Source organism: Protopterus annectens, chromosome 4.part0 (genome assembly GCF_019279795.1).
Source record: "Protopterus annectens isolate FY-2018-M chromosome 4.part0, PAN1.0, whole genome shotgun sequence".
Classification (NCBI taxonomy): domain Eukaryota; kingdom Metazoa; phylum Chordata; order Ceratodontiformes; family Protopteridae; genus Protopterus; species Protopterus annectens.
Window position 1 is genome coordinate 40,577,976 of NC_056733.1, and position 25,008 is coordinate 40,602,983.

At 40.7% G+C, this 25,008-nt stretch overlaps 1 protein-coding gene across 1 annotated transcript in view; it reads right to left on the reverse strand.

The window, feature by feature from the left end:
- TBC1D16 (TBC1 domain family member 16) overlaps nucleotides 1-25,008 on the reverse strand; it is a 1,714,417-nt gene that overhangs the window by 798,182 nt on the left and 891,227 nt on the right. Inside the window, exon 12 of the mRNA XM_044068073.1 lies at nucleotides 4,445-4,609. Coding sequence (XP_043924008.1) covers nucleotides 4,445-4,609 — 165 coding nt within the window. The remainder of the gene's footprint in view (nucleotides 1-4,444; nucleotides 4,610-25,008) is intronic.

Consider the following 25,008-nt stretch of genomic DNA (forward strand, 5'->3'; position numbering starts at 1 on the left):
GGGAAGACTGTGCTATATCCATGGACTTCAAAGTGAATAAAGGAATAGAATAAGAAGGGGTCTTCGGAGAGGGGTGATCACCTCCCAAGGAAGGATAGTTCCTGGGGGGTGGGATAACTCTGGTCAAGTGTACCTGATCCACAAGACGCAACACATCGTGTTCGGAAAGGCTTCTAGTGGACCTCATGGAGACCGAGGGAGAAACAGACCTGTCCACAGAAGAGGCAAATTCGGTGCCCATATCACCAGTCCAGACCGAGAACAACAGTGCCGAGAGAGACTGGACTATGGGTGTCTGCTCTGAAGAAGTCATCGGTGCTGAGGTTATGGTCTGCACCGACACAGGGATCTGTGCCGAAGTGGTTGTCGGTACAGAAGATGGAACCGACAAAACTGGAGTCAACAATAAAGGCGTCGGTTCCGAGGAAGATCTCGGAGCCGACGTGGTCAAGGTCTACGCCGACTGAATGGTCGGTGCTGATACAGTGGTAATAGTCTGAACCGAGGAGCCCGTTGGTACCGATATAGTGAAGGCTGCAGGAGAAGACGGAGTCGAGATCACTAATGGAGCCGAAGGCCTCGGTGCCGAAGGTCTAGGCACCGAAAGCACTGGGGTTGACTGAGTGAGCTTCTGAGCAGAAACTTTAGCCTTTTTAGGTTTTGGTTGGCGGGAGTTCCCAGCCGGGGACGAAGGCAAAGATTTAGCCTTGGTAGGAACATCCAAGATTTTCTTATGGGCTCTAGGAGGGGTTGAGGCCTCCAACCCAGAAATAGCCTCTGAAAAGGGAGATTGAATAAGTCCCTTCAGTAACAGCTTGTTTTTCCTTCCCAACAAGGTTCTATTTGAAAAGTTCTCACAAATAGTACAGGGTGGGTCAACAGACAAGTGGGATGTCCCCAAACAATAAACGCACAAAGAGTGTGCATCAGAAGTAGGTAGTTTGTGTCCACAATCAGAACACTGTTTAAACCCCAGACTACCTTTCTTATCTGCCATAATAGCTAAAATAGAAAGCAGAAAAGGGTACCAGCAATGGTACAAAAGAATATCCGAAGGTATGAGAAAAAGAGAAGAATTACCAACGATGGTAAGGGAAAATACCTCGCAGTAAAAAGGTAGAAAAAAAAGAATAAAAACCTGAAGGAAGTATGATCGCTAGATGCGATAGGGTAAGAGACAATTAAATAGAAACTTTTCTGACAAAAAAGTAATATAAAAGGTTATTAAACAACAAGCAACTGTACTTAGCTCAAGAGAAGCAGCTTGACACGACTGAATGGCAATGCGGCAAATGAAATCTGAGGTAACAGGAAGAGGGGGATTGCGGGTAAGAGTTTAGCTCGAGAGTTTGAAGCTGAAGCGAGCTTGGAAAATGGCCTGCTCGGTTCCGAAGTCGGAACCGATATCCATACATAAGGAATGAACGAAGATTAGCAATTTCAGATATTTTTTATACCCTTCTCCTGACTGATAGCTTTCAACAATGAGATCCCTTTGATGCTTTGTGAGCTCTTTGCGAACCATGGCTTTTGTTGTAGCAGGCAACTGAGTAAATGTCAGGAAAATCCTACTAGGACAGCTGAACTTTATTTGGAGGTTAATGGATGGCAGGTGTGTACCCAAGAAGACTGAATGCTGTAATTAAATCAAAAGGTGCTTCAACAAAGTATTAGTTTAAGGGTGGGCACACTTACACAACCATCTTACGGTAAGTTTTTTATTTTTTATATTTTTTCCTCTAACAGATGTGTTTGTTTTTCAAATGAATTGTACAGGTTATAGGTCACATTAAAAGTGGAAAAAGTTTTGACATGATTTATTGTGGTCTCTTTTTTATAACACAAAAACCTGGCATTTTAACAGGTGTGTAAACTTTTTATATCCACTGTAGATAAACAGAGGATCTGCATTCTTTCAGAGATAGCTCAAGACTGTGCAACCTACACTTGTTTTAACAGGGCTGATACATTACAGGGCCAAATGCTCAAGCTCCATTAGCATCATTACTGCAGGGAAAATATGAAAATAATACAATGAATGACATGCAGCAACTGAGGAAGTAAAGTTTATTATGCAGTACATGGGATGTCAGGTATTTTTAATGTCTGAACCAGCTAACAACCATCAAGTTTTAAGCCACTTTCACCTCCAGCTGCCCTCCTACATCCTACCTCCTCCATCCTTCCATCTTAGTTCTTTTGACTGCCTTACATTAACTTAAGGTTTACAATCACTTGCTCAGATCACCTGAACTCAAGTCACAGATGCTCAAGCATAATAGGTCAAGGTGGTAGTTAACTATGTTAAGCTGTTCACCTCACACTGGAGCAAGACTACAGTACTTGCATACTAATGACCTGTGCACAGTTTGATGCAAGTGTACTTCACAGTAACAGAGATCACTGACAGGTAATGTAACATCTGTCTTGCTCTCTTTCTAAGGTCATTAATATGACAAACGCAATTAAATGCATTACAAAAAAGAATATGCACATTAGAGTTGTCAATTACAAAACGCTGGATGTGAACTATTATGATGTGATCTCAAAGGTGTCCCAGAGATGAAGTGGATTTATAACTTAAAAAGTAAACACTACTTGTGAAATGTAACTCTTAAGTTGTTTTCATCTGCTCTATTCACCAAGAAGTCTATTATTTTTGCTATCAACAAAGAGTGGTGAATAAATGTTTCATTAATCTACTTTCATTGTGAGAAGGAAATGTAGTAGTAGTATCTTTCGGCTTTTCCTGGTTAGGGGTCGCCACAGAGGAACTCCGGTCCGCTAATGATTGGCAGTAGATTTTTACGTACCGACTTGCCAGGCCTGACGCACAACCTTCAACGAAGGTACGTCCATTCACGCACGTCTCCACACAGAAAACGCTTTAGCTGAGAAAAAAAAAATCATTAAAAAAACATCACTGGGGGCATAAACACTGCATACCCATCTTGCAATGAACTTACTGAGAAACCATCAGAGCTAATGCCTTATTAAAATACAGAATCTTCTTCTTCTTTCTTCTTCTTCTTTCGGCTTTTCCCGGTCAGGGATCGCCACAGCGGATCATCTGTCCGCTCATGATTGGCAGTGGAGTTTTAGGGTGTCGAGTTGCCAGCCCGGCGCCCAACGTTCCACAGAAGGCACACACATGCACACACTCACACCTAGAGCCAATTTAGAGTGTCCAATCCACCTACTGCATGTCTTTGGGATGTGGGAGGAAACCGGAGCACCCGGAGGAAACCCACGCGACCACAGGGAGGACATGCAGACTCCGCACAGAAAGCACCCCAGCCGAGAATCGAACCAGAGAACCTCTTGCTGTGAGGCAACAACTCTAACCGCTGCACCACCATGGCCGCCCCGACTGATGATCTCTGATGAAAAACAAGTAACAGTCACTGGCTTCAAGACATTACGTAGACTAAATTATATAGGTGTGATGGAAGATTTGAAGCACTGAAAGCAGTAAGAAGCATGGAAGAAAGCATTTAGAAATGACGGCTACAAAGGAGTGCCCTGCACACCTACCAAAGTTCTATGGAATGTTGCTACAACACCAGAGTTTGTCTTCCCAGAGATTAAAGAAGTGATCAAGAAAGAACAGCACATAAAGTGGGAAAACAACTGTTAAAATTTTTTTTCAGTAACTTTCCATAAAAATTATATGCAGATTTCTCTTTAAACGTGACCACCATCTGGAATGACAATGCTCAAGACTTGAAGATGCACAAGTGGACAGTGACAGACTTTTTGTAGATTCCACTGGGCAATTATATCATCTACCTGAGGTGGGTTGTAGGGCTGATAGTACATAGGATTAAAGTTATGAGCTTTTGACAAGCTGTTTCCTGTAGTAGGGTATGATTCCATAAGCCTCCATATGTCTACTGCATGAATGTGAGGACGTTATTTAACCGGGTAGTGAACTGAGGCAACTGCAAAGCCTTGGCTGGGCTCCTCAATTGTCTTCTTGACTGCATGTCTAGTAACTCTCTACCCACCTAGAAGCATCAATCTGATTTCAGTATGCTCAAAATCTCCCCCTATCAATTTGTTCTCTTTTGTACAGGAGCAATAATTTTGGAGGTAATCATGTTTGGCAGGTGGACCTTGCAAAACAAAAAAAAAAAAATCACATTTGCACCACATTTTAGAAAAAAAAAAATTCATAAAACTAGTGGATATGTACCATTTTGAAGGGCACAGCTTTCTACAAACTGCTTTATATTCGACTGCCATGTCTACAATAAAAATTTGGCAAAATAAAAAAAGCTGTAAAATTCAGCTTTAATCAATTTCTTTGCTTCAAAGGTACGATTTACATCAGCTGCAAGTTTCTCAATTAAAAGTGGAAACTTTTTTTTAATGTATGTCAGAAACACAAGTGGTCCACTCTAAAACACATGCACATGATTGTCTGAAGTTCCCAAATACCTACTTTGCGTAGTTTGTACTCCTCTTCAACCTGTCCACTTTCATTCAGGTGATTCAGCCAGATGGTAACATTCAGGCGCTTGTGCATGTTCTCCTCTGGGTGGGTCTCTGTAGACGGCAGGTTGGGACGTCGGATTGAAAAATGCATGCATGTCTTCTCATCAGAAACCTACAAACAGCATGCAAATTGTCAGATGCAGTTTGCCTAGAATGGAAAGCCAACCTACATGACAGGTTTACACAAGAAACAATACATCATCTCATTTGCAAGATTTTAATCATTAAATTAAAAAAAAAAAGTTCCTTTACCACAGGTAGGTTTTCAGACATATAGTGCACTGAAGTACTGGGTGTGTGAAATGATACAGCACTCTGTGAGAAAAGTAACACATTGAGATAGTGATACATACAAAGATAAATGTAAGGAGACTGGTCTAGACATAAATCCACCATTGCTCTTACTGTAATGCAACTGTAACTTATCAAATGTGCACAAAACGTCAAGAAATGTTTTCTACACAGTAAGCACTAATCAGATATTACGCTTATTAACTGTACCTGAAAACACATCGAACTTTAAAGGACCATATCTGAGACACATTACATACTGCAAATAGCAGGGAGGTAACAGAAAAGGACCATTCCAGTCTACATTGTCTGTTCACATGTAGCTGTTAGAGAATCTGACGGGTACATGTCAAGGGAATCTGCAGATGTTACTTAATAAGATGTCTTAATTTTTCTACCTCTTGTAAGAAATACCTCAAAATGAGTGTTCAAGGGTTTAAGTTCGCTTTCTGTTATCAACCTCTGCAGGAAGCTATCTGAATCATCAACCAACCAATCTGTGAAAAAACAGTTCCCTGCACCTCCCATCTACTGTTTAGGTTCAAATTACAACAGTGTTGATGAAACTTCATATAATCATAGAGCTTACAGTGCCAAAAGAATGTCAGAGAGAACTGTCTCATGGAAGGTGCATTGCAATGAACAAGCTTCCTAAATGTCTAAAGACAACAATGATGAAGTCCAGAAACAAATGTGGCAGCTGGAGAAATGTAAGTGGTGAAGAGTAGGTATTAGACGAAATGGCCAACAGCTCCAACTCTAGCTAAAAACATAATGGACTGTGTAGTAGTATTCTAGACAACACAGAACCAAGGTTACTAGAATGATTACAAGGATAGTCAAGTGGTCACTAATAACAGAAACTTCAAGATGGATCAGGCATCATGTCCAAGCATATTTACTAACACAAACTTTTATAGTTCTGCAATAACTCCCTCTTTCAAAAACTGTTTTTAATGAGTTAGTCTTAACCTGGTGTCTCCACACACTGATGCATCTATTAGGCTGGAAGTGCACCATTAGATTATAAGAGGTCATATATAATCATGTGGCGATGCTGAAAGAAAGTGACTACAAATATTTTTCTAATTCAGTTTGACTACTGTAACTTGACCATTCCCACTCATTTATACCCTACTACTGCTTCTGTCACCCCCTCCATCTGAAGTTATTATTCCTCTTTCCCTTTTCAACTCTACTACCCCATATATGCCTGTGACAAAATGGTGTCCCCATATCAAACCCTTCTTTTTCCTTCCTCTTCACACCATAAGCATAGCATATTAATTTGTTTCTAAAACACGCCTCCATTTCCCCTTTCTGCTTTGTAGAAAAGCGCTATGTGATACATATAGAGCTTCCACAAAACAGTTCACATTGGTTTAGCCTCAAACAAAATCATAAGACAGAAAAAAAGCACTTGACTTCCATCTGCAAGCCACACTTGTGCCAGAGTTTAACAGTTATAAAGCATACACTATTTTACAGCTCTACAGAGAGCACAAAAAAAGTATAAACCTGAACAAAAAAAAAAGAGACCCCAAAGCAAACTTTTTAAGGAAACTTTACAAGAGAATTTAATGGTCACAAAGGCATTCTAAATGAAGTAACTAAATGTACTTCATAATGTAAAGCATTACAGAATACATGCATGTTCCCACAAAATAATTCAGAAAGGTTCAGTTCTGAGCAAAACTGAACAGTATCAAATGGTCTTTCACTGCAATAAGGCAAGCCATGACAGCAGAAAGAGCCCCATGATTTACACTCAGAGGATCAATACAGAGCCCTGATCCAAGAAAGAACTAGCACTTGTTTATACAGCAGATGGTATTCAGAAGTTCTTTATTAGCATTTTAGCAACTACAAAACAAGCTTTCTAGCAACTTAACCTCAGAATGCCATTGTGCCCTGCAGAACTGGAAATAATATTCTAGGTAATGCTTTGGCGTGCTGCCTATAAAGGAAAGTGGATGTCCTTAGCATCATTCAACTTAAATCCTCTTACTCTGAACTTCATCATCTAGTCATTATTCACCAATGACTTTTCATAATGCACAACATCACTGTACCAGGAGTGTTTAAGACTTCCAGACACTTTATTCTTCCATCCATATAGACACTTACCCACGTATGTAAAGCATGCAAGATCTCCAAATCACCCCATCAAAATGAACAACCTGTTTTTTGGGGTTTTATTTGTCTGAAATCATTAAATCAAAACTGCTGCCTATATACCCACCCTCAAAATGCACCAAGGATACTGGTCAAAGCACCAGAGGCTTAAAACATTAAATACTGCACAGTACAATGTTACAAATGTTTTAACATGCTCTTTACAACAGGAGTATAAAAATAGGGGGGCTTACTGTGTGTTCAGCATCCCACATCACGGGGGGGGGGGGGTGCAAGGCATTTTGTCCACTGCTGTGGGAAGGGCATTTAAAAAAAAAAAAAAACAGATGGCAGCATTAACAGATGGGCTGCCAGGATGCCCTTAAGATCCACAACCACCTCTAGCAATACCAGAGACTCCACAGTAAGTTGGAGGGGTGGATAGCAGGATAGCTGGTAGACCAAACGAGGATGTGGGGCACTAGAAAGCTGGGCCAGTAGGATGAGTTCCAAAGGGACAGAAAAAAAAAAGACACCCACAAAATGTTTGGAGCAAATAGCTCATCTGCTAAATAAAATAAATAGGTAAATAACAAGCCTTTTGACATAATTTTGCAGGCAAAACAACATAAAAATGACATCAATCCACTATATCAGTGTAAGCATGCAACAATCTGCAGATTATAATTAATCAATTAGGCTGGGTAACCAATTAACAGCCACTTAGAGTTTTCCAGAACCTTTCATTCATTTTCTGATTACCTGCTTATGCCAACTCTGGCTTACCAGAAAAATGAAGTCTACCTTGGAACTCAGCTGGCCTAAAGCATACAGGAATCCATCCTGAATAAGGTGCCAAACTATCTGAGGATGGACACACTTGCTTTTACATGACAAACACCCACATCTACATGCAAAGCAGAAAAATGCCAGTTCACCTGTTGCACATCACAGTGACGGGGAGGGAAACTGGAGTACCGAACAAAAACACATATGGATTCAAAGATATGCCATATATCTCTCATAAATAAAGAATAACGTAACAACAATTAGTGAGACCATGTGCTTCAGTGGAATCTAGAGCAATCTGCCATTTACTTTAAAAAATAATAACAATAACAAATGAATGAAATAAGGACATAGGTTCATAGGTTCATACCAGGCTATCTGCCCTAGGGCATTTATAAGCCTAGCCAGAGTGTGTTTGGCTTTCGCCACCCATTTTAAATTAATTTTGCTATGCCCTTTTTCGAGGTTAGTAAACAGTGACACAGAAGTGATACCTGGGGTAAACCTACGATCCCCCATCCACTCATCAAGATTCCTCCTAAAGAGAGTCAATGAGGGACTCTGCCTAACCTGGACTGGGATTTTATTCCAGAGTGAAGGGAGCCTCTGGGTTATGAATCTGTCCCTACAGCATGTCCCATTTATTTCAGTGCTGAGGTTCAAGTCTCTCGAGCGCGTAGTTCGATGAGATTTGGATTTTCTGAGGTGCAGCATGTCCATTAATTCCGGGTTGGACATGGGTTTATACGTCAGGCACAGATCGCCTCTGAGCAGGCGGTATGACACTGAGTAGAGCTGGAGTTTCTTTAACCAGGCAGCATATGGCATCTGTTTGAGCCCTTTGATCCTCTTGGTGAGGTACTTCTGGGGTCTTTCCAGTTGCTGCAGGTGTCTGGTAAGGTACATCCCAAAAGGGGCATTGTACTCAATTATGGGCCTGATGAGGGATGAGTAAATAGGCACAATGACCTCCCCTGATCTAGATGTGAATCCCTTCATGATTAGGTGGGCTATATAAAATGTTTTTCTAACCACTGTGGCCACGTGGTTGTCAAATGAGAGATTGCTATCAAATTGGGTCCCCAGGTCCCTAATTATTTCTTCTGTACTTAATGGATTACCACCTATGTGGTAATTTGTGGGCACTTTGTTTTTGCCAAAGGGGATGACTATACACTTTTTGGCGTTTAGCTTGAGGCCATGGCTCTGGCACCAGTTGTCTGTTTCTATGAGGCCCTTTTGGAGGATGCTTGTGTTGGCTGGAGAGTCGATTATGGCACCCATTTTGCAGTCATCTGCAAACTTGGTCAGCCACAGTCCTTCCGTGTTGGCCTGTACCTCCGAGAAATATATACCGAACAAGAGAGGTCCCAGGACTGAGCCTTGTGGGACGCCACTTGTAACTGGTTTGGAGTCTGACATGGCTCCAGCAATTCTAACCATGTGGATTCTGTCCTTGAGCCAGTTTGCAACCCATCTAGTGACATAGGGGTTTATATTTAAGCTGGTGAGCTTATCTATAATGCCCGAGTGGGGTATTGTATCGAAGGCTTTTGCGAGGTCCAGGTAGGCTGTGTGGACCACCTTCCCCTCGTCAATGGCCTTGGTGACTGTTTCAAAGAAATCGACCAGGTTTAAGAGGCAGGATCTGCCCTTAACAAAGCCGAACTGGGTAGGATTCAGTGTCTGTAGGTCCCCAATATCTTTATTTAGGAGGTCCATGATGATCCTTTCCATAGCTTTGCAGACCTAGTCAGGCTTATGAGGTGATAGTTTCCAGGATCCGTTGAGGCACCACCTTTGTGGAGAGGGACCACTGTTGCTGTACGCCACTCTTTGGGTACATATCCTGTAGTAAGGCTGAGATTGAACAGTAGTTTTATGTTTGGGTTTAGCTCTTCTTGGAGTTCATGTAGGATGCAGCCTGGGACACCGGTCTGGTCCCATTGATGCTGTGTTTTTTGCTTTGGAGAGGGTGGCTCTTACCTGAGCATCTGAGATGTCAGGGGGGCAGCACTCTGCTGGGATAGATATTTGCCCTTTTGGTGGGGAAGAGGGGGAGAAGTTTGCGCTGAACCTGTCAGCTAGGATGTTGGCAATGTCTGTGGGTTCGGTGTATTTTTTGTCATTTTGGACTAATTCTGAGCATATCTGGGAATTCCCACCCAGGTTCCTAGCATAACTAAAGAAAGCCTTGTGATTATCCTTAGTGCCCTGTGCAATTTTTCTATCGAAGCTGGCCTTAGACGATTTTATGAGTGCCCATAGTTTTTTGCTAATACTGATCAGAGATGCCTTCCCTTTTTGGGATTTTGCTCTATCATGTAGTAGCTTCCTCCTTCTATTGTATAGTTTGTTTATGGCTGGGGTCCACCAGACAGGACATCTGCCTTTGGAGGATTGGGTCTTGGTTTTATTTGGGATTGCATGATCCATGTATTCCTGAAGGTGTTCATAGAATGCGTTTATAAAGGATTCTGCGGTCTGGGCCGTATTTTCCACAGGCCCGGGGGCTTTGAAGGATTCCACCTCGGTTTTGAGGAGTGTGAAATTTGCTTTAGAGAAGTTTTTCACAGTAGTTTTCTGGGCAGGGGGTGGGGTCGGGATGTGAATATCCAGTGAGATTAGTTTATGGTCTGATCTTACCAGTGAGGGATACACTTCTGGTTTGGAGCATAGAGTTCCCATGTTGGTGATGATCAGGTCCAGTATGTTTTCCCCTCTTGTGGGAGTGGTAACAGGTTGTTCCATAGCATTTGAGTTTATAAATTCTAGGAACCTTTGGGCTAGGGTGTTGGAGCTAGAGTAATGCTCCCCGTCTATGTTTGGGTAGTTGAAGTCGCCCAATATAATGGTGTTTGGAGAGACCTTCATATTTTCCAGTGTTCTCAGGAAGGCCGAATGGGGTTCCTGGATTTGGGAGGGTGGTCTGTAGCAGGCTATAAACTGGAAGGCAGTTTTACCCACTGTTAGTTGCACATGGATAGTCTTTGATGCTTCGTGCTGTGACACCAACCTGGAGGTGTGGGTGTCTTTGACGAATATTGATACTCCCCCTCCTTTTGTGGTTCAGTCCAAGTTTTGGAGCCGAAAAGCATGGTATGAGGTATAACCTGATAGTGCTGGGGTGCTCTCGGGAGCCTTGAACCAGGTTTTTGTTACTGCACAGATATCGATGTTCTCCATGCTAAGGAGAGTTTCGAGTGCGTGCATCTTGAGTTTTAGACTTCTGGCATTGAGTAGCATTACTCTTAGTTTCTTATCCCTTGTGATACCTATGGAGGTGGGTTTGTCTTTTTAGCCTTGCCTAAAAAAGGCACTATGGGGGTAGCAAGAGCCTTTGCCAATATCCAAAAGCCCAGGGGTGACAGGTGCAAGCCGTCCCTAGCGAAGCATCGTGGCTTGTCGAGCATGTCATCCCAGGCTGACAGGCACTGGATCCCCATTGAATGACACCAATACTTAAGCCAATTGTTGAAATTGATTATCTTGTCTTCATATTGTGGCATCATTCTTGGTGAGGGTAAGATGCTACTCAAGGTCAGGGTCATACCGGCCTGGGCTACATACTCAGAGAGCTCCTCTATGTCTCTTTTCATGTAGTCCAGGGAGGTATGTCTCAGGTCATTCACACCAGCATGGACAAATTGAGTCATATTTGTACTTGCCTTGGAGTGACCTGAGTGCTTGTGTTATGTGGCGGATCCTAGCGCCCGACAGGCAGCTCACCGTGACCTTCTCCTGGTTCAGCCTGGTGAGCGGGACGTCGGTGTGTGCCTGATGATACAGTCACCTATTACAAGTGTATCAGGTGTGTTGTTTAGCCTTACGGGCTATGACTGTTCGGCACACTGGCTTTGTGAGCTATGTGTTGCACGTGTTTTGTTTTGGGGTAGCGGTTGCTTGGGTGTCTGCTTTGGAGGTCTCTGCTGCTTAGGCAGATTTTTATTTAGAGCCTCCAAGTATGTTTTTATGTGTTTATGTGTTTGGTTTGCTGTCGTGGTAGGTCTATGTGAGACTGGAATTGTAGTGAGTGTGGTTTTCTTCTCCTCCTGACTGGTTACGCCAGTACTGAGTTGAGAGAGCTTAGCCTCCAGTTTGGCGATATGTCTGCATCTCTCACATGTGTTGGAATTTGTTGGGAGGAGGAGAGGGTTGTCTGTGTACATGAGGCAGTTGTAACATTGCCTCAAGATTCCCAGATTTACCAGCTGGACCGGAGAGGAGATTGACAACTGACCTTTGCACATGCTAGAATAGTATTGGGAATTCCTTTATAATTGAAAAAAGGGCCAATGGGGAAGGTACTCAACGGGAGTTTGTGAGGGTGTAGTGCTTTTAATTTTTTAGTGCTGACTTAGTGAGCAAGTGCCAGGTAACTTAAATGCAATGTGTTACAGGTAACTTAAATGCAAAAACGACAAACGGTAACTATCTTTCAAGTGAAACAAGGAAATAAGTACAGTAAGCAATGCAGATATCAGTAGGGATCCACAGAAGCACTGAAAAGCAGAGTTTTAGGTGGAATTAGCGTTTCAGGGAAATAACAAGCAAACAAACAACAAGCATACAAACAAAGCTAGATTCAGCAGGCCTGGATCTAGTCTATGCTACAGCAAACAAGGTGTACCAATTTCAGTAAGAAACAGTTCAAATATTCAGGCACTATAAGCCTTTAACCAGAAATTCCCAGCTCAGAAGGGCAGAGTCCAGCCTCTCCTCCCACAAGAGTGCAGACCACGAACCTTCTTAATGTAAAATAACTGGCCTGAAGCCCAAGTGTTTAAACCAGAACAAATACACTTTTAGAATAACAGACACTGAGCCCTCAATCAGCAGTTCCCAACTTAGAAGGATGTAAGCTATCTGTCCTGCCACCACAGTGCAGGCCACAAACCTTCCTAATGTAAAACAACTGGTCTGAAGCCCAAGTGCTTAATCCAAAAGACTTAGAATGATAGCTACACTTTAATCAAGTTACTACCAAGCAGTAATAAATACAATTGAATACTTTAAAGAATGCCTGGATTAGTGCTCAAGTTATACAAACAAAGCTAGATTCAGCAGGCCTGGATCTAGTCTATGCTACAGCAAACAAGGTGTACCAATTTCAGTAAGAAGCAGTTCAAATATGCAGGCACTATAAGCCTTTAACCAGAAATTCCCAGCTCAGAAGGGCAGAGTCCAGCCTCTCCTCCCACAAGAGTGCAGACCACGAACCCTCTTAATGTAAAATAACTGGCCTGAAGCCCAAGTGCTTAAACCAGAATTAATACACTTTTAGAATAACAGACACTGAGCCCTCAATCAGCAGTTCCCAACTTAGAAGGATGTAAGCTACATGTTCTGCCACTACAGTGCAGACCACAAACCTTCTTAATGTAAAACAACTGGTCTGAAGCCCAAGTGCTTAAACTAAAAGGTTTACAATGAGTTACACCAGCAGTAATAAATACAATTGAGTACTTTTAAGATGACGCAAAAGCAAAATAAAGTAGGAAGAAACACAAATACAGTAAAAGCAGATATATATTTTTTTTTAAGTGGAAAGAGAGAAAGGAGTAGCAGAAACTAAGCTGATTGGCCTTCTCAAATGTTCTCCCTGTACTGGGTAGAATGAGGTAATGACACTAGACTGGGAGGAGGGTCCCAGATCAAATTTACACTAGGGGCAGGCAACTGCAAAGCCACCAACTACACTATACCAACAGGGAGGGAGGGTGGGAAACAAACTGCAGAAATCTTTCTCACAGCTGAAAAGCAGCAGTGAGCCTTTAAATGAAAGTTTTAAACAGCTAAAGGAGTCTCCAGAAAAAAGAGTTTAACTGCAACTAGTTATCAGAAACAAACAACCCAACAGATGCTTAATAAAAGTGGACAATTTCCAGTTAATACCTCACACACAGTGAAACTAGCTAGGAAAATACACAGTACACAAAGTGCTATAAATAACAAAGAAATAAAGAACAAAATAAACAAAAAACAGGATACTTAATGTTAAATATTATAGCTCCAAGTTTCCTCAGTGTCCTTCCTTCGATCAAGCTCAGTGTGAAATGGCAGAACACTCACAACTGAACTTCCTAGGTAACAGAAAGTTGAAACCTGAGACAGCTTTTAAGAAAGAAATCTCAATAGAACCAATGAGGTGTTTAGTCTAAGCTGTAGTCCAGATGACCTCAGTCAGCCAATAACCTCAAACAATTCTCACTCACTGAAATGCCTGACGGCTTTGGCTAAACCAAGATGTCCCTGAATATGTGCTCAGACACACAGCCTCCACAAACACTAGGCCCAAATACAAGCCTGAATATGGAAATGCTACAAATATCCCCACTACTCAGAACAAACTGCAGAAATGTTTCTCACAGCTGAAAAGCAGCAGTGAGCCTTTAAATGAAAGTTTTAAACAGCTAAAGGAGCCTATAGAAAAAAGAGTTTAACTGCAACAAGTTATCAGAAACAAACAACCCAAAAGATGCTTAATAAAAGTGGACAATTTCCAGTTAATACCTCACACACAGTGAAACTAGCTAGAAAATACACAGTACACAAAGTGCTATAAATAACAAAGAAATAAAGAACAAAAACAAAAACAGGATACTTAATGTTATATATTATAGCTCCGAGTTTCCTCAGTGTCCTTCCTTCGATCAAGCTCAGTGTGAAATGGCAGAACACTCACAACTGAACTTCCTAGGTAACAGAAAGTTGAAACCTGAGACAGCTTTTAAGAAAGAAATCTCAAAAGAACCAATGAGGTGCTTAGTCTAAGCTGTAGTCCAGGTGACCTCAGTCAGCCAATGACCTCAAACAATTCTCTTTCACTGAAATGCCTGATGGCTTTGGCTAAACCACGATGTCCCTGAATATGTGCTCAGACACACAGCCTCCACAAACACTAGGCCCAAATACAAGCCTGAATATGGAAATGCTACAAATATCCCCACTACTTAGAACAAACTGCAGAAATGTTTCTCTCAGCTGAAAAGCAGCAGTGAGCCTTTAAATGAAAGTTTTAAATAGCTAAAGGAGCCTCTAGAAAAAAAGAGTTTAACTGCAACAAGTTTTCAGAAACAAACAACCCAACAGATGCTTAATAAAAGTGGACAATTTCTGAATAGCTAGTAGCTTTCCTTAATTATATTACACTGATCTATTAGTACTTTTCTATTTTACTGTGGTACAATGTATATTCCTGGCATCTTTTTGGACAAGTAATAGCATTTCACTGGACATTTATAGCTGTATTGCTTTTGTATTTTAGAAAGACCACAGCAAAACTTCATAAAAAGAAGAAATGTTGAAACAAAATGTAGGAGACATTTTGTCTCATCTTAACAGAAAAAATTCCTACTTTGAGATACATCAACACAAAACAAGTGGAAAATGAATGAAGTTGGCAATGTGTGGCTTGGCAGACTATGCTGCTGACAAGTCAATAAAGACTTTCGGCTTTTCCCGGTTAAGGGTCGCCCCAGGGGAACTCCAGTCTGCTCATGACTGGCAGTGGATTTTTACGGTGCCAAGTTGCCAGCCCGACGCCCAACCTTCAACGAAGGCACGCCCATTGCCCGCACCTACCTGCATGTCTTTAATGTCACTCGACCACGGGGAGGACTTGCAGACTCCACACAGAAGGCGCTCCAGCTGAGAATCGAACGGGAGAACCTCTTGCTGTGAGGCGACAATGCTAACCACTGCACCACATAGTAAACACAAAACAAAGCATGAAGAATGGCACAAAAAATAGTTGAAATATGGAGAAACTTATTTAAAGCCAAGAGACAGTGAGATGAATCAACTGCCTTCTCTGTGTATAATAAATGAAAAGTCAAGCTTTTATAGTATAAGTGGACATGCTCCCAATGTTATTTTGCCTCCAATGTGTACTTATATAAGTAAAAAATGCACATGACAGCTTCTTTTTTCTGAATTTTCAATTCCTCAGTGCCATGCCATCACTAATGCTGCCCAGTGGAACTGCCCAGATGCTACTTGCTACATAGCTAATGTAGGACAATGCCAATTTTGACGTCATTAATGCACACAAAATGTTCAACATGTACCAAGTGCACTGAGTGCTTCTTACAGTATTTAGTCACCACAGCAATCTTCAAATGTATGCTCACAAAGTTTTTCAACATCAGAATTTACTTGAAATTAATTTTTCCTAGATGCCAGGATCATTTATATTACCATAATATGATTTCAGCTGACAGTCCATCTAGCATTACAGGAAAGGTGTTCCCCATGTGGGCTTGAGTACCTTCCTAATATCTGAAGAGAAATAAAACAATCTTATACAATGGAAATCATAATACTCACCCAAACATCTCTGCTGATGACAGTTTCATAGCAGAGGCAGCAAGGCAGGCCCTAAGAGGCCCATCAGGACAAGTGCTGGAATTGCAAAGTGAGTTCAAGATCTTCAGCCCACGGCCCTAAGTGGTTATTCACCCCATATGCAAGGGTATACCTACATAATATATATTCAAATCCTGCATAGGTTTAAAGATGGTCAAGACATCAGATGTAAAAAAAATAATAGCCAGCTTCATGGCATAGAGGGATGAAGTCCTAAGTATGGCACAGGCAAAGGAGACTGACTCAAAATTCAGACACATGTTGGAGTTGGTGGGGGGGGGGGGTAGTGTGGACAAGTGACTACGCTTCGCTCACTCACTTCTCTCAGAAAGGAGAACTGTGAATGACACAATGATGAGGGTGGGCTATCCTCTGCAGTCCCAGTGGAGGCAGAGACTCAGAATGGAGGCTGTGTTAGGCAAACAGGTGGGTATGGGCAGTGTCATCAGCTACCTAAATTGTGTGTGAGCACAGTGGATCTCTGGATCTCTCATATCCCACATCATTCAGTTCACCATTCGGGGGGGGGGGGACTGGCAGGGATACAAATAAATTTGTCTAGATTAACATGCAGTTTTTAGAAGGGTTGCACCTACAGAGAACGCCATGTTGCCACAACTGAGTCCTGACCCAAATTTGACAGAAAGGATTACAGTCTGGTCAATGAAGGCATTTAGATCAAATGCCTTTTGATAAAAAAAAAAAAGTTGACAAAAATACTTTTGGTAATGCCTGAAGTTGCATTTTTCCCTACTGATGTGCAACCTTACAGTTGCTATATACTAGTTGAGGGGTGTGGGAGGATCCCTGCACATGGGGGAGTGACAAATGCAAAAAAAAAAATGCTTTTTTGTTTAAATTTGCAAAAAAATGTTTTTTGGCAATTTCTTTTCTACCAAATAGCAATTGACTTAAATGTTTTGGTGTCTCAACATGAATGTGAAAAAATAAGAAAAAAAACATGTAAAGAAACTAGTAAACAGTTTCAAAATACAGGGGATCTACACTGCAATGAACCAAATCTATCCATCTTAACATCTTACCATGCACTTAGAAGGTAGGCAACATTGTGATTTGAAAACTCTGTTCCATCAGAGTCTCAGAACAGCAGACAAACCCTACATGCGTGACATGCCATACATAATATTTTCCTACAAAATCTAGCCAACCGGGTGGCATAAACATTAATTCTAGGTGATTTGGTCACTGCTGATATGACACCCCAACCCAATGTACATAATGGAGAAATGGGGTTAATGCTGATATAATCTGTATGTTGCAAAACACATTTCTAGTATCTGAAAGCAGCTTTTTATGTAATGTCAACAAATCTCTATATTTTACTCAGATGTACACCTCTGCATCCTTTTCACCGCAACAAAGCTGACATTCTTGAAAGGCATGCAAAAGAACAGTACAAGTTGTATGCTCACTACAACAGTAAGTGTTACAATAAATAGCACAATCATTGCAATCACTGCGGCAGGAGTAAGAAGAATACTGATTAGGTAACAACCTCAAGATGGATGGCTGTCTCTCTCACTCAGATAATGTCAGCTAAGGTACACCCTAGGAGTGCAACACTGGGGTAGTCTTGAAAGGAGGTCAACAAAGGCAGCCTGATAACAAGAGAACACATCATACTCTATCTCTGACCCTTTCTGGAGGCTAACAAGGAGGTGACCAGCCACAACAGTGTAGCCATAAATTCTTAAACCTTCACACTGCCTTCATTTTTTTAAAAGGTTAATTTTTCAAAAAGTTGACCTCTGCACACATTAAATGTATGCACCTTCCACAGATGATGCCCCCTACAAGAATAAAGAAGGTGCTCTTAGATGTGAGTCTGTCTCTAAGAAACCTATGCAAACACATACATTGTAGGCATTAACTTAGATAGCTATAAACCTCTTGTCCTCCATAAACATCAGTGCTTCTGAAAGATATTCAGTAATCTTTATAGTATAACAAGTAGGCTCTGTCCTGTAAGTGCAAGCTCCACAACTACAAAAAATAAAGTGTGAATACCAAAAAATACATCAAATCTATTTAAAAATTGTTAAAGCATCACATTTTAAGTTGCAGCATGAGTTCACCTATATTAACAGAAAGCAAACCTTACTAAGAGTTTCCATTATCATCATGTAGTATACAATTATGTTTTCTTCCTAACAATTTTCATTAACTGTAACATTATATAAACTGCTCAGTTTCTGTCTTCCCTTAAACCTCATTCCTCCTCTTCCTGAACATTATTCTGCATGCATGCTTCCCACAAACTTCAATTTCTAAGAAATGTAACCACTCCCTTTTTCTAAAGATCTCACCTCCAGTTCCTTTATCTTAAATGTTCATAGGCTCATAGGTGATTACTATGCTAATGACCCTAGAGGGCCATTTTTAAGCCTAGCCATGCTTCCCAACTGTATGACAGGTTATGATACCACTTATTTTTATATGGGGTATACCATGGGGATAGATGGATGAATGAGCATTTACAAGCTTCCTCTTTCTAAGAGACACATATATAGCCGACCTGGGATAAATTTAAAACTACCCATCCACTGATCCAAGTTTGAATATATGCAGAGAGGAACTCTGCCTCATGTGGATGGGAAGCCTGATCCAGAGAAGAGGTAGTCTCTGAGACTTATCCCTGTCCCTCCAACGTCTTATTTATGCTGCATACAAGTTCCAGATCCCTAGATTGGATGTTTCTAATGTTATTTGTTCTGTGGATATGCAACAGACCCATAAGGCTGAATCAGAGACTGCCTTGAAGGCCAGATATAGTTCCCCATTCAGCAGTCTGTAGGAGACAGACTATAAGGATAAGGCTTTGAGGTAGTCCGAATAAGACACATTGTACAATACATATTCTTTTAGTAAGGAATGTCCAAGGACGCACCAATTGTTGCATATGGCTGGTCAGGTACATACTAAAGGGGGCACTGTACTCAATGAATGGTCTGATGAATGCCGAGTACAACAGAAAAATGACATCTATGGACCTTGGCAAAGGCCAAGTCACTGTCTACATGTATTCCTAAATACCTGACCACAGGGTCAACTCTTAGAGGTGCATTATCAATGCACTATGTAATTTCCAGGATTGGCCATCTTTCTGAGAGATACTACTATGCATTTCTTAGCGTTGAGTTTTAGATGTTGACTCTGGTACCAATTATTAGTCTGTGTCAGGCCTTCTTGGTGGATGTTTGTGTCTTTCGGAGATTCTATGACTGTGCCAAGATTACAGTAATCTGTGCACTTATTTAGCCAGAAGTCTTTGACATTGGCCTCGACTTCAGAGAAGCTGATATCAAAAAGGAGCGACCCCAGCACAGAGCCCTAGGGTGCTCCACTAATGAATGGCCTTTTTGAGGAAATACACTCACATATTCTGACTTCTTGTGTCCAATCTGTGAGCTAGATGGCTATCAAGTGGGTGATGTAGGGGCTTATACACCTAGTTTCATGAGCTTTTCCTCAATGTGTGGGTGAATGGGGTATGAGTATTGTGTTGAATGCTTAGCCAGGTTGAGGTAGACAGTATGCAGTGTTATGCCTTCATCCACTGATCTGATGACTTTCTTAAAGAAATCCACCAGTTTGGTTAGGCATGACCTGCCCTTGACAAAAGCAAACTGGAATGGATCCAAAGTCCAAAAGTTTACTAAGTTGTTGTTTATCATGTCCATGATTATTCTTTCCATGGCCTTACATACGGGACTAGTCAAGGTTATGGTAGTTTCCTGGGTCTGTGGATAGCCCATCTTTGTACAGAGGGATATCAGGTCAGTCCTCCATTCGCTTGGTACAAAGCCTGTTTGAAGGCTATGACTGAATAATACTTGTAGTGGATCAGATAAGGTCATGTTTCTCGCTATTAAGGAGACATCCAGGGATGTTGTCTGGTCGAGCTGAAGCTGTGTTTATTGGCTTTAGAGAGCTTATTGAAGACCTGTTCGCTAGTGATTCTTGGGGATACTTTTTGAGAAGTGTCTGGGAGGGAAAAGGGGTAACACTGGAGCTAAATTTATAGGACAGTATATTTGTTATATCATGTGGTTCAGTATAGGTGTCTTTATTTACAATGAATTCAGCACATTGTTCTTTATTGCCTTTGAGGTTTCAGACATAGCCGAAGAATGCCCTGTGGTGGCCCTCAGCCTGGAAGGCTGCTTTTACTTCAAATCTGGCTTTGTTAAAATTTAACTATAGTCCACTGAGTTGTTAGTTTAGTTTGACGAGAGTGCTCTTACCCTGCTGGGCATTGAACTTTTTTTCCCCATGATTTTTTTTCTTTTCTTATACAACCTACTGATGTTGGGATTCTGCCAGGGTGGCTTGTTTTTAGAGTTAGTCTTGTGTGCATTTCTGGTAGGTGCCTCTGCCTCATACAACTATATACACGACTGTGTAAGGATTTTGTGAACAACTCCACGTACGCAGTGGTATTCCCAGGGTTTGGGGGGGGTAGGCTTGAAATTTTGCCAAGGTGTCAACTAAATGTAGGAAGTTAGCCTTGAAATAATTCCTAAAAGTACAAGGGTTAACTGGTGTCTCAGGTTTTATTTTTTACTTCGAAGGAAATAGCTTTATGGCCTAACCTGACCAGTGAAGATTTTTAATTTAAAATCTCATTTTTAACATCATCTGGAAGGTTCTGAGAATGCAGCCACACAAATCTCCTTAAAACAGTGCCAGTGGCCATGACCCTGGAAGAAGAGTCATACAAACTCTGTGAACAATTAGTAGTGACATGTGGAATAGAGGAAACCTAGCTATCAATCTGTGATACAGAATCTGAATTGCCTAGACATAAGGCCTTGTTGAATTTAATTATGGTGGCTGCTAAAAAAACAATTACTAGAAAAAGGAAATTAAAGCCTAAACCAGCTGTAGTACAAGTAGCAAATATAGTAACAGAGATAAAAAAACTAGAAATGGGATCTTTAGAAAAGGGTTGGTGCAAATTACATACAGTAAACTCCTTCATAACAGGTCTCGCTGGGACCGGACCTTAGGCTAGATAAACGAATGGCTGGTTAAATCAGTAAATGCATACAAAATAGCATTTATAGCCATAAATCAGCTACAATAACAGGATTTGTGTTAGTATGCATTTTTCTAATGAATATGAAGTCTAAAACTCAAATATCTGTCATTATTTAGCCCAGAGGAGGTAGAAGTGTTATTCTTCTCTGTTGTCTTTTGCTACGAATACAGCAGAAATTTGATAGCTGGATAAAGACAGACTGGATAAGAGGGAGTCTGCTGTAGAAAAAAATGGGAATGCATGCAGAGTAATGTTTTGGAGGAGGTATGAGGTTTAAGGGAAGGCAGGAATTGAATGAACTAAGTAATGTTTGATTGACAATAACTGCATAGAAGATTATATGTGATATACAACGTCTGCAACTGAAAATATGTCCATACGATTTGTCTTTATTTATATAAATGTATGTTTGCTCATGTCATCAGTGCTAATTCAATAAAGATGTTTCTTGTTTTAAAAAAAGAACAAAGTTATTTAAAATAGATTTTTTTCTCACAAGAAGAAACTGCAGATAAAACATCCTCACATTTTCACAAGTTGTCAAAACAAACTAACATATGAGCCTTAAATATTTAAGAGGCTAAGGAACTTTATACATCCTATCTGCCTTTTTAGGGGCAACTGGCTGACTATCAGGAAAACTGCAGGCATAAACAAGTATCCTCTAAAGCAGACAGAACAGGAGGAATGGGTGTAGGTTCTACAAAATTCTTCTGTAACAACTCACAGTATCTTCTGAGGGACTGATAAACTTCAGTGGTCTCCCACAGGAAACACTGGCACAAGCTAGCAATAGTCACAGAGGAAAAGAAACTCCCAGAGGCAGAATCAGAAACTGAGTTCTCCTCTGAGCCTGAATCTGAAAACTAAAGAAAGAACCCTGAATCCATATCCCTGCATCTTCCTGCTCAGATTCAGAATCTTGAATTGCTTCAGAAAAAGAGGCATCCCTCTTTCTTTTACCACAAACTACTTTACAAGAAAACCAACAGACTTAATAAAACCCTGAGTCAGACCCACTAAACTACTCCTATTCAAGGAAATTTGAGGAGTCGATACATGCTTGATTTTCTGTTTCTTTTTGACAGGAAAAATGGGGGAACTGCGTTACTAATGGCAGCAGCTGGTTCCCAAGGATGGGCAAAGCATTCTGACACAACAGGGAAAATTTCCTTGTTCCCTTTCCCAGGATTAACAAGACTAGCTCTCCTTTGCCCACTAAGGGGACTCCAAAAGCCACTGGGGATGTGGTTAATCCCCAGTCCATAGTGGCTGTAGGTGCTACACCAAAAGGATATGGGGTAAAAGATGACTGGTCTAAGGTAAAACAAATGGTCACAGCAGAGTCACACACCTGCAACTGAGGCAAACTGCTAGCCCACTGATGGCAGAGTCTGTTTGCTTAACTTTTTCTTTTTGTGACAGGTAGAAGGACTGACAATGGAACCGGTAGTATGTTCCATGATCAAATTGAAAATGGTGCATCTTTCCTGGGGAAGACAAGCAGTTGGTAAAACTACCAGTCCACAAAAGTTGCTTTTTGACAGAAAAAAAACACAGTAAAGAATACTTTAAAATACTATGCCAGCTGCACAAAAGAAAATCAAACACAATTTCTCCACAGAAATTATGTTTACAATTAGTTTACACTACTTTTAAACTGAAAGAAAAGTGAGTGCTCTGTTTAAAATTAAGTACAGTCTTGAGACAGTCTATTAAAATACAACACTCCTAGCTTTAAAAATCATTTTCCTTAAGAGGAAAGTAATAAAACATCAACATAATTAAGCAAATGAAAGTCCCGTCCCGTCCCCTCCCCCACCAAGGGAACTTGTCTGCTCAGCCAAGGAAAACACAAGCCAACTGTCGATCCTCAAAAGCCTCAGAGGAGCGCAGTCTTCATCAGCAGTAAATTTCTAAAAGTCTTTGCACCCAAACTTGTGCTTAGTTCACCTCGAGCTACTTGAAAGTTTGGGAACATGGAAGGTGTCCTGAAGCTTTGGAAGCTGGAAGGCTGTTACATCCTTAGCAGGATATAACCCATACAGTTACGGCTACTGCAGTGTTCAATATGAAGAACATAAACACAACCAAAAAAAGTACAATGGTCTGTTTTATGTGTGGTGTCAGTAGCTCTTACATTTTTGCTACAGCTAAGCAATTACTCACTTAAGGAAAGATAGATGTTTGCTTTCTTGGGTGGTTAAATACTGGAGCCAGTATTTCATAAAACTTGGAGGTTATGGTGGATAGCCCAAATGGCAAAGCTGAAACTTAAAAATTATGTTGAGCTATCTGGAATCTGATTTTTTTTTTTTTGTGAGACTGTCTCAATGCAGTATGAAAGTATGCATCCTTCTTCACATAACAAATCTTCAGGACTTCAGGTTAGCATCCTGAAAGATTTGTGTTTATGAACATGTTCAGATTTGCCAAGTCTAGACCTTGTCTTGAGGTTTTGTGTCTGTTTCTGGAATTATAAACAGTCCAGCATAAAAATGTTAGCCTTCCTGACTGGAAAGTACCCTTTTTACTGCTTTCTTTCATAGGATTTGATACATTAACTGTAAAGTTTGTTGCACTTGATACATGGTGAATTGTGGAATAAACTGCCCTTGAGGATTCTGAACAAATTCTACTGCATAAACTTGTTGAAATGTCTATAATCCCTTTGTGGTTTTATTTTTTGCCATGCAGAAATATCATAGAAACTTATGTCTTAACTGGTATTAAGGAGGGAATGGGGAAAATACTAGTCATTTTGGGGAAAATACTAGTCATTTTGAAGATCACTGTTTATCTCCCTTTTCCTTTTGATACTGAGTTATGGTTGGCTTGCACTTTTTATACTGCCTGTTAATACAGCTTCAGAAGATAAAACTGTTAAGGAGTCCTTTTCCTGTAAAATGGTTTAATATTTGTAGTGAAAGTCATTTCATACTATTACTATACACAAAGACTTGAGCTTTCTTTCCTAAACCAACAATATCACCTTTGGTTTGTTAACCAAATTCTTACAGCACTGCTGCATTCAGTGATTTAGCTCTAATGTCCTCAGTGTAAAACTGTTTTCTCAGCCAGTTTAGTTGTCACCAAATTATATAGCAATGCTTGCTGAACATTTCACAGCATACACATACTTTTTTATGAACTCCTGTTCTGTTCAACACAGAAACTAACTTTTATACTGTACAAAAAATGCTGCTACAAGTAAAAAAATGTAAAGCTTCCTGAATCCTGTCTAAAATTAATAAGAAAACAAGTGAGCTAAATAGTTTAGTGATTAGTACCAGGTAGTCCATGCACACTTTAACATATTTACTAAGTAACCTAGCATCTTTATAAAACGGCAAAGATACAAGACTGATAACTTTCTCAGTCTAGAGACTAATACAAATATAGCTACAGAATCTTGCTTTGTGAGAATTGAATACACATTCTGTCAGCATGTTTAAGTACCACGACTGTGAATTTCAACATCCTATTAGACCCCCTTAAATGTGTGGCATAGCAGTGTTACTGTACACTCTGCATCAGGAAACCTCATCTCTACTTCTATTTTTACAAAAAAGTAAGATTCCATTCAGGCCAAATGAAAAACTTTCCTATGCAGTTTAATGTCTTCACAAAGGAATTCTTCTGGGGGGTCCCCTGAAGATTGAGAGGAAGAACCCTTCTTTAATGAACCGCGACAGAATAAGACTGCATCCACAATTTCTAAAAATCTTTCTCTTCTCTAGGTTGGGGAAGAGGTTCTTTTTCTTTAGTTTTTACCCTCTTTAACCTTGACAGGTACCTAGAAAAAGTTTGTGCCAGCTTATTTTTATGTCAGTCCAAAGGAAAAATCAACATAAATCTTTGCTGCACAACTACTTTCTTGAACTACA